Source organism: Nematolebias whitei, chromosome 22, assembly GCF_014905685.2.
Source record: "Nematolebias whitei isolate Nwh7 chromosome 22, NemWhi1, whole genome shotgun sequence".
In the NCBI taxonomy this organism is placed as follows: Eukaryota; Metazoa; Chordata; class Actinopteri; order Cyprinodontiformes; family Rivulidae; genus Nematolebias; species Nematolebias whitei.
In genome coordinates this window covers 17603033-17613672 of record NC_056519.1, presented here as the reverse complement: position 1 = coordinate 17613672, position 10640 = coordinate 17603033, and the positions used below count along the sequence as shown (strand labels likewise).

The 10640-nt window shown below is 39.5% G+C and overlaps 1 protein-coding gene across 1 annotated transcript; it reads left to right on the top strand.

Annotated features, from left to right (window-relative positions):
* The first annotated feature begins 1984 nt into the window (after positions 1-1984).
* On the top strand, positions 1985-4238 carry rps16 (ribosomal protein S16). Its single transcript, XM_037696000.1, has 6 exons — positions 1985-2016; positions 2105-2156; positions 2810-2911; positions 3379-3475; positions 3565-3612; positions 4052-4238. Exons 2-6 carry the CDS (start codon positions 2109-2111, stop codon positions 4195-4197), a joined length of 441 nt encoding a protein of 146 aa, XP_037551928.1. The 5' UTR covers positions 1985-2016; positions 2105-2108; the 3' UTR covers positions 4198-4238.
* The last annotated feature ends 6402 nt before the right edge of the window (positions 4239-10640 follow it).

Here is a 10640-nt window from a genome sequence, read left to right as displayed (position 1 = left end):
ACCCAATCCCTAATTGCTCCCTATAGGTGCTTACATAGCTGCCCACTGCTCCACCTGCAGGTGTATCTCATGTGTGATGGGCTAAATGCAGAGAACTAATTTTGTCATCGTATAGAAACATACAATGGTGACAACACAAAGCACTTTACTTTATTGTTATGTTTTTATTGTGAGAAAAATAAAGCATCAAAAGCCATGAAAAAAGATAGAAACAAAATGTGGAAGTATAAGCTCTGAAACCTATGACACACATACAGCACTTTATATTTGTGAAACAAGGAAGTTCAAAACGTCTTTATCCATCTGGAGTAGACAATTAACATAGAGCTGACAGCAAAAGAAGCCAGAATCCTGCTTTCCCATGGCCGACACTATAAACGTCCCTCTCATTGGAGTAAATGTCACACTATATGACTCACTTTTTTGTATATTCACAAGATGCTGTCTGGCCAAACCAAATTCATTGTTTAAGGGTATATTGTGAGTTTAGGCTGAAATTTGGCCACTAGTGGATCAGTTTCTGATAATCCTTCCATCTCAATAAGATCTCGTCAACTGCCAACTCATGAAATGAAGGGAGGGTTTGACGTTCCCTCAAGAGAATTCGGTCAACAATGTCCCATATTGTAGTCGGATCAAAAGCTGTCTCTTGTGGATGACTACTGTTTGATATTTAAGAAGACCACCTTCATACTTTCTTTTTCCAATATCATGTGTCCCATTCCGACCCTGACCTACTGGGCCTCACCCCAAAAGGAGCTGCGATTAGATTCGAAATCAAATATGAAGTGAAACAAAATTGATTTTTCCCAAAATTTGGCATCAATTTGTGAAAACTTATCACTAGAAAATGACTGATTTCATCTGCTTGCTCTAAACCAACATGTCCCACCTAAAACTGGTATTTGTTGATCCAACAGAAGAAAGAGCTGAAGTGGTATGCTTGGACTCTAAAGCACAGTTTAGCTTCAACAAATCATTATCAGCCTGTTTTATAAACTTAGTGGAGCACATCACTGTTCCTAGAAACATCCAGCTGAAGTTCTTTGGTTTCTGATAGGCTTTCTTACATCTACTGGCAGCGGAGCGAAGCTGCTTCTTCTCAGGTTTATGTTGTTTAGACAGATACTTTCCTTTTGTGAACATAAACTTAATCATTCAGAATAGCATACAGAAAATAAAAATCACTCCCAATTGTTTTTAGATATTGATACCTTCAAAGTTTTATTACATTTTGTGTAATATATACACAATTTAAAACATGTAAGTGCAAGGCATTGACTCTTGCATGTCTGTTCTGAACTTTTGTGAATTGTCTCTATTTTACTATAGTTTAGATACAGTTCAGTTATTTCACTTGAGTGAAATAAGAATTTCAACTAAATCAAATATGACACACAAAATAGGGTAGCTTTTTGCTGATATTGTACTGTCTTGTCCTTTTACAGTATACAGCTTTTATAGTGCTAATTTTTAATGTATGGCATTTAGGACTGTCCAATATGTATGCTTTATAAATAAACTCTCCCATAGTTAAATTAAATTCAAACTTGCAACCAAAGAAATTAAATAAATTAAAAGAAAACTGCAAAATACTTGTCATATTAAAAGTCAAACAATATTAACATATAAAAACATACAGTATTCACTGGTCAAATAAGTATAAATATACTTTGCAGTATTTTATGTGAGTTTGTGGCAATAATTTAATTCATAATTGCGTCTAACTATGAGGTTGTGTGGTAAATTATGATAAGCAAAATGATAAGCAAAATGTCACAAGCTACTGTAAGCAGGCTGTTAAACATTCAAACAATCTGTATTATACATTAGACATTATTAAGTGCACTCAAAAATTATTCTTTATGCGAAAAACTCAATAATATAAAATGGAGGTAGACCGAAAGCAACTGTCGAAAATCGGCCCCAAAGCTGTTGCAACTGTCGTACACAGCCCCTGATCCTCGGAGTGGGAAACCCCATCGGCCTTTCCGTACGGCACCCTAGCAGAAGACGGTATGTAGCTGCCATTGATCCGTCAAAATTATCAAAAATATTCTAATTTACAGGTTTTTGAATAAATTTTCTATTATTCATGTTTCAGAAACATGTCACCGAAAGGTCCTCTGCAGTCTGTCCAGGTGTTTGGACGCAAGGCAAGTAAATTTAAATGACTTTAATGCACATGTGGCGCTGTGGCTACCTGGCCGGCTAGCGGACTTGAGCTAACCTAGCAAATGCTAAGTAGTTTTGGGCCGTAATTTCTCAAGCGTTTGCATTTGTAACTTAACTGTTTGGCATGCTTATATAACTCTTAAGTTTTTATCATGTAATTTCTGTTGCCATTTATTAAAGTATTAAAGTCAGTCAGTTGCTGTTTAGCCACACAGTTATACTGTTTGCTTAGCTTTGTAGCCAGATGCTAGTTGGATTGCAGATATTTTATCCATTACTCAGGGAAACGCACATGACACATCATACAACTTAAAACACGTTGAAGATTTTACTTAAAAGCTATTTTACTTGATTTGTTTTACACGGTAAGACAAATTTAGTTGTCAGTCTGATCAACAAAGAAATTACCCAATGATATTATGTGAGTTTCTAAGTTGTAATAATTCAAGAACAGCTCATTGTTTACAATCCCAACATGCTGATGTGAGGATCACTTGTGCAATTTATAAATAAGTTCCAGATGCTCTTATGACATATTCACAATAGTTGTATTCTTGAACGTATGCCTTTAAGTCTTGTCATTTGTGACCTACAAGAGATGTGACAGTAATGTGGATGTATTTTTTCCTCATAGAAAACTGCAACAGCTGTTGCTCACTGCAAGAGGGGAAATGGACTGATCAAGGTGAACGGCAGACCCCTGGAGATGGTGGAGCCTGCCACACTCCAGTACAAGGTGGGTTTTCTAAAAAACAGCCAGGATGGAAAATAAATCAGGTCTCCAGCATGTGAGACTGAGTGAGGAAGCAAATTTTGACAGTATTGCCAGGTGATGTTTGCCTTTAGCCTGTGAGATTAATCACAATAAAGAAAGACTTTGTTTTAGTAGAAGTAGAAAGTTTTAAGTAGAAGCAAGAGCTGGTTGGAGCCGGTGAATCAAATCCGTTTGGTCTACTGGAAATGTCTGCACCTCCTTGTAGTACCACAGTGTTGATTTTTGTGTTGCCTTAAGTAAACGAAAATAAATGCTTGCTTGTGGAAATTGGTGGCATCACCCAATGGTAGACCGACGGCTCTCGCTTTTACTATGAATTAATACAAAACTTATTAATTCACAATCATAACCAGTGTTTATGAATGATTAAGCACTTTCAACCAACGTGATCATTTGAGAGTAACGCATTTCTTTTTGTGTCCATCTAGCTTTTGGAACCGGTGTTGTTGCTGGGTAAGGAGCGTTTTGCTGGAGTTGACATCAGAGTCAGAGTGAAGGGTGGTGGACACGTTGCACAGATCTATGGTAAGCACATCATCTGGTGATTTGGTTTCTGGCTTGTAAACAGTTAATTTGAAGAGAAGTTTTTAATGGTTTCTTTCTTTGTCTTACAGCCATCCGTCAAGCCATCTCCAAATCCCTGGTTGCATACTACCAGAAGTGTAAGTGCTTTGCTCAAACTGTTTTCTGAAAATGTATATCAGATTTTTTTTAAATATTTGCTTTGGTTAATTAGTAAACTGAACACTAGTGTGAGGAGAGGATATAAATGTTTCCTGAAAATGTAGCCCACATTAATATTATAGAACATTATTGCTGATGGTACCACAACAGCAACATTTTTGGCATGTATAGCTGCTGTGTTAGAGGAGATTAAGATAATGCAGGTCTAATTTCAGTACATGTTGCAAGATTTGTAGTATTTAATAATGCATGAATGTCTATTTATTTACAGGCACTGTAGACAAGTGGACAGTTTTAAGTTCTTACTGTACTTTTCTGACAAAACCTAAATGAGATGAAACAACTGTTGAGTATAAATGAACTAAAGTTTGTAAAACATTTGAGTGACCGAGTTCTTATCCTGATGTTTCTGTGTAGATGTGGATGAGGCCTCTAAGAAGGAGATCAAGGACATCCTGATCCAGTACGACAGGACCCTGCTGGTTGCTGATCCACGTCGCTGCGAGTCCAAGAAGTTCGGTGGACCTGGAGCTCGTGCACGCTACCAGAAGTCCTACCGTTAATCACTCTGTACATTTTCTTAATAAATTGGAGGAACAAGAAAGAGTTGGATTATTATTATTATTATTTTTTTAGATTTTCTTATCAGGACATTACATAAAAAGGTGTTGGGATCATTAGTTTTTTACAACTTGGAAGTGTGGAAGAATTATATTAGGCTGTAAATTGACAGCTTTTTACATGAGCTGGATGCTTTTCTCAATGTTGAGGTCCTTCGTCATTTGCATCACATATGGTACATGAGGTAGAACGAAATTCGCAGGGTCCCAGTTACATCCAACAATAGCAAAAATATAAAGTAAAAAAAAAGTAAATAAGGATCTAAGATGTGCTAAAATAACGCCAAACGGTATTCTTAAAGATCCAAGATATCCGCTAAACACTGATGGTGCAAAACTACACTGAACTAGAGCAACACAAACGAGTGGGTGGATGAGTACAAATGAATGAATAAAACTGCATGAAATGATCAGCAGCATGGATAATCAGCAGCACATAGTGTCATTACAGTGATTTTGTTTTTCCACATTGATAAGCCTGATTAGTTTCATGAGTCTTAACAGCTTCAGGGTAGAAGCTGTCCCTCAGTCTAGTGTTTCTGCACTTAAAGCTTAACCTCTTTCCTGAGGGGAGCGGGGTAAAAAGTGCTGGGTGAGTGGGGTCCTTCATGATGCAGGTGGCCCTCTTCCTGCATCTGGAGGTGTAGATGTCTGTGATGGTGGGGTCTTCTGAGCGTCTTTCTGAGTGTTTCAGGACATCCAGATGAAGAATTAAACTGGTTTAAATAGAACAAGTGGATTTTTCATTTAATTTTTTACACTGAAGATTCAATAAATTCCAAGATACAAACCCTGTGGAAGATTGATCCATTCACATATAAACCTGACCCTAAACTTTTTTCCTTATGCCTATTTTATTTAACCTAGTAAGAAAGAAGGAAAACTGAATTAGTCAAGGATTAAATAAATTGGACAAAATGATGGTTTGGACAGGACGATACAAATTTTCTCAGTGATAGAAACTATTAAACCCAAATAAAATTGTGATTTCAAGGAAAACATGGTAGTAACGGCCTAGGATTTAATTAACCTGTTGGGTTATTTTGCCATTGATCTGCACATTACACCAAAGAACCAGCCTCTTGTGACAGTACTGTATCAGCAGAGCATCGTTTTACAAAACCACTAACACTGAACAACTAAAGTTTACATTGCTGCTTTTTCCATGAAATATAATTAGAACATTCTCATTAAATTGAACCGTTCTATGAGCTGCTCTGCAATCATTGGTAAACACTACAAAAACAAAAGTTTGTAATTAACAATTAGTCTTGTTTACACTGAGTGTACATGTTCAGGATGATGTGTGATTTCATTTGCGAGGAGTGCTTAATAATCTCACCAGCAGAGGGCGCTGTGGGACAGTGTGAAGAACTCCCCATCATTCTTGGACTGATGCACATCTGGAAGCCATTAGAAAATTTATTCAGCTGCCTTGTTGCCAGTTTAAAGACCACTGCACTCTTACAGATAAACAAACGTGTAAGGTCGATATTCGAGCGTCAAATCCGATAAAAATATACAGAAAGAAAAGTCTTTGCTTGTTTGACTGTTTTGAAATGGCCTCCGATATATTGTATTGATATTTTATTTCAAACTGCTGCATTCTTCTCTCTACAAACACACATGACCATCCAGAGATTAAGATGCTCTTGGACCCCTCTGTGGGCCACGTGCCATTAACCGTTCCTGCTCAGTGAGCTCTCGGAGAAGGACCAGGCCTGTTTACAGCCCTCTAATAATCAACACAGCGGGGAAGCCCCCCCTACCCCACTCCATCACTGCTGTTGTTTACTACTGTTTATTTTCTGTCCCTACTCACTGCACCACCCCTAAAGGCCAAACTGCTCCATCAGAGGAGACTCTGCACCTGTGGGTTTTCAGCTGCAGGAAATTAAGGTTGAGAACAGACATTAAATTATGTTTGCAATGCTGAGAGCTGCTTTACTGAACGAAAACAACAAAATAAAAGTGTTTTTTTTTTGTCTTTTCAATATTTATTAATAATAAATTTAATAATGCAGCCTGCAGACAACCTTCTATTTCCGAAGAAATAATTGCAGCCCAGTGTTTTTATCTGTAGACTCAAGGGACCGAAAACCCTTCCTCACTGACCTTTTACAGGATTTCTAATTGCAGGTGATGCCCTTCTGGGCTGGGTTTAGAGAGTGAGAAACTCATTAGGACATGTTAATGCATCATTAACACGTGTAAGGCTCTAACAGCACTGTAAAACAAGGATGCTCACATTAACCCCTGTGTTTCTGGGACCGTAACACTCAGCAGAGTACTCTGGTTTCAGGTTGGGCAGTTTCAGAGACACAATCCTGTCGTTTTTGGCATCATACCAAACTGCACCTTTATGTTTGAGAGCTTTTCCTGCAGGTTCTCTGATCCAGCGCATTCCATATCGACTGAAATCAAATCCATATCCTCAGCAGGAAAAACAACGTCTTGAAGGTTTTTCTCCACTGAGATGGAGGGAGTGAACTCCAGAGCCTGGCAGCTGATCTGAATAATGAATGTTTTTGTAGTTTTTGAATAGAGGTAGTTTTATTTACCATATTTTCCGGCCTATAAGTCACACCTTTTTGCCCAATTTGCATGCCCTGCGACTTATATGCTGAAGCGACATATTTATGCATATTTTTCCATATTTATAAACCAATTTTTGGCTGAGATATGACCGTTTTCAGTCATTCAGACAATGACAGTATTGAACACTGCCATTTTCAACCGCTAGCTGGCACTCGATTTGTATGGGATGCCGTTGTGTCATTTAATAGATAATAGTGGCTATTAATGACATAATCGGCTTGCCATAGAGGCCACCTTTGTCCAGCTCCTGGATCATGCCTGGAGCAACCGTCAAATCAACTTCATTTCGCTACCCCGGCGAAATGCAGTTAATTTGACCATTGAAGTGCATTTATTAAGTAAAAGTTCACCTTTATAAAGTCGAGCAAACAAATAATTGTTTTAGGTGGTTATCTTGTTAAATTTCAAAGAAATGCACAGCGAGTCCTCCCTCTGTGTGTACCCGCTTCCACGTATTGTCTTTTGAAATGCAGCTGATTTGATCGTCAAAGTGCATTTATTAAGGAAAGGTTAGACTGAGACACACCTTTACTATAATTTTGAGCAAACAAATAATTGTTTTTAAGCGTTAATCTTGTTAAAGTCCTCCCGTGGCCGCCATTTGGCAGCCAAATGATTTTTGGTACAACAGCGGGCCACATTTCTAGGTTGTCAGCGGTGACGCATAATAGATGCATCTTATACGGTGAAGTGACTTATTTATAGATTATTCCAATTTATTGGACATTTTTGCACAGATACAACTTATACTCTGGTGCGACACATAGACCGGAAAATACGGTAATTATTTTATTTGCAGCGCAGAGAGACTACTTTTTATTAAACAGATAATCTCATTTAGAAAGGTACCGGTAGTCTCATTTACAAGAAAGACCTATAATTGAGATTGACAGATGGATCAGTTCAGCTTCTGTAGTATTGCAAACACTGTGCCGGTCCGTTGTGGGGAAGATGGAGCTGAGCTGAAAGCTGAACCTCTTTGCTTACCAGTCAGTCTACGTTACTACCCTTACCTATGGTCACAAACTGAGTAGTGTCTGAAAAAACCAGATCACATATACAGGCAGTCAAAACGAGTTTTCTCAGCAGGGTGGCTGGATTCTCCCTTGGAGATAGGGTTAGACATTCAGTTATCTGGGAGAAGATCGGAGTAGAGCCACCTGGAAGAAACAAGTTCAGGCATTTTGGGCATCTGGTAAGGATGCCCCCTGGACATCTCCCTGGGAAGGTATGGGCATGTCCATAGTAGGACCATTGGAAAGACCCAGGACATGCTGGAGAGGCTATTTCTCTCAGCTGGACTGGGAATGCATGGAGTCCACCTAAAGCAGCTGGAAGAAGTAGCTGGGGAAAGAGGTCTAGACCTCCTTGCTCAAGCTGCTGCCCCCACCCCGATACAACACTGTTTGTGTCACTTTCACTCTCTCATACTATAGACTATTATCCAAGTCTTCCAGCTGCAGATGTTGTTTATTTAGAGACACTATTTTACCGAAAGTGTCTCAATCAATCAACGTCAACGTCTGAGCTGGCTGCACCGTCACAGAGGCTTGCTGAGTCAGCTGTTCACACTTCACACCTGAGGAGGAAAACATGTTGAGGATCAAATCAGTCAAAACTGAACAGTCAGTGTTGTCGCAGAGAGACTCCCAGGATTCAACAGCAGCAGCAGAGCTACAGATAACATGATGGTGATGATCTAAGAAGACATTAATAACCTTGACTGCATGGAATCAAGTGTTCACATCAAACAGAAACAACCTGTTCATATCAGACTGTTCACTTTCCATGAAGACAGACTTTGGCTATATGTACTCAATAGGCCTTTTTCTCTCAAATATTGTTCACAAATGTATATAAATCTGTGTTAGTGAGCACTTCTCTTTTGTCAAACTAATACACCAGTTTCTGAAGATCTTTGGGTGGAGATGTCAAACTCTCCATCCCCAATGGTTTCCTCTATGACTGAATCCTTGAAAGGGCAATGGATGTCTAAACTTTTGTCCCTACTGATCTCCTCCGTGAGGGATATTTTGAAGGAGCAAGGCACGTCTAGACTTTTGTCCAAAACTGTCTCCTTTGTAAAGGATTAATTTAATGGAACACGGCACCTCTGAACATTTGTCTCTACCGGCCTTCTCTGTCAGGGATCCATTTAAGGAAAGAGGCACGTCAAGACTTTAGTCCAAAACTATCTCTTTTGCAAGGGAGCCCTTGAAGGAGCAAGGCATGTCAAAATGTTTGTCCAAAACAGTCTCCTCTGCGATAAACCCCTTGAAGGGGTCACAGATATCTGAACTTTTGTCGCTACTGGTCTCCTCTGTGAGGGAACCTTTGAAAGAGTCTAAACTTTTGTCCCAAACTATCTTCTCTGCAAGGGACCCCTTGAAGAAGCAAGGCATGTCTAAACTTTTGTCCAAAACAGTCTCCTTGGTGAGAAACCACTTAAAGGAACGAGGCATGTCTGAGCATTTGTCCAAAATAAGTATTTCTTCTTTGAGGAACCCTTTGTACAACGCAATGGTACAAGGCACCTCTTATTATTATTAATATGCAGAGGCACATCTAAATCTCTATCCCCAATGGTTTCCTCTCCAAGGGACCATTTAACAAAGAAAGGCATGTCTCAACCTCCTCCTCCTCATCATTTGACATTACCTGTACTTGAACCACTGATGGACACTTTCTTGAAGTTTAAAAAAAGAGTGCGTAGAGGACCAAAGACAATGCAGCCGTGAGGAATACCATCCCCGGACAGAAGGTGATTGTGTTTGTCTGTGGTGTGTATGTATACTGACAGTGTTTTGTGTCTGTCTTGTGGTCACAGTGGAGATTGTTGTCAAAAGGACAGAGGTCTGAGTGCACAATGGTGCCATGAGCAACAAAACCCCAACTGGTCCATTGGAGATATGTATACTCTGCTAAAAAAATCATGGAGAATGTCTCAGTCAGCTGATATCAGAGCGAAAGCCCAATATGGTTGTTATTACCATACCATACCAGCTTTATTTATAGAGCACTTTAAACACCCACAGGACCAACGTGCTGTACACGTAATTATACGTGACTTATTGGGGCACAAATAAATAAATAGGGCACAATACACAAATTATTAGGGCAAGAAAGGAAAAAGCGAGAGAGACAGAGGAGGATGTCTCCCACAAACACTGGCTGTACGAGCAGATTTCTCTGGATCACAACATGGTTTTACGTTACCTTTTAAGTAAGATTATGTAAATATAGTTTGTGACATTTGACCGGTTCAGATTACAGGCTGTGAAGAGTTTCAGTGAATCTAATAATGAAACTCCAAACAAATATAAAATGTTTAAAATCAATGTATTTAAAAAAAAATGCTTTAAGTGGAATTTCTGTGTTGGTGTTTAATTTTTTCCTGATGTAGGAGCAGCATCTTTTCTTTAAAGAGGCAAAGAACTGATGGCGTTCTTGCGTTGCAGCAACTGAAAACCCTCAGCAGGCGAAGAGGCCACATGTGGAGCAGCAGGTGGTGCAGAAGCCTGTCCCTCAGGCAGGTGTCCTGGTGGCTCCGCCCCCTGCAGCACCCATGACTACACAGGCAGGTGCCCTGATGCTTCCACCTCTTTACGCACCTTTGACTTCACAGCCAAACCTCAGCTGGGTGTACCTGCCACCACCAGGGCAGTCTGTTCCAGGCCTGTGCTACCAGCAGGAAATGTGTTTGCAGCAGACTCACCTTTTAAAAGTCTCCTGTGAACTGTCATGTTTGTAACAACTCCCACCTTTCTCACGTTGATCAGATAGTTCCT

Bases quoted from the DNA above. Each gene is read 5' to 3' on its own strand.
- rps16 (XM_037696000.1), top strand. From the start codon at position 2,109: ATGTCACCGAAAGGTCCTCTGCAGTCTGTCCAGGTGTTTGGACGCAAG. The intron at 2,157-2,809 runs GCAAGTAAATTT...TTTTCCTCATAG, and splicing joins TCCAGGTGTTTGGACGCAAG to AAAACTGCAACAGCTGTTGC. The intron at 3,476-3,564 runs GTAAGCACATCA...TTTGTCTTACAG, and splicing joins ACACGTTGCACAGATCTATG to CCATCCGTCAAGCCATCTCC.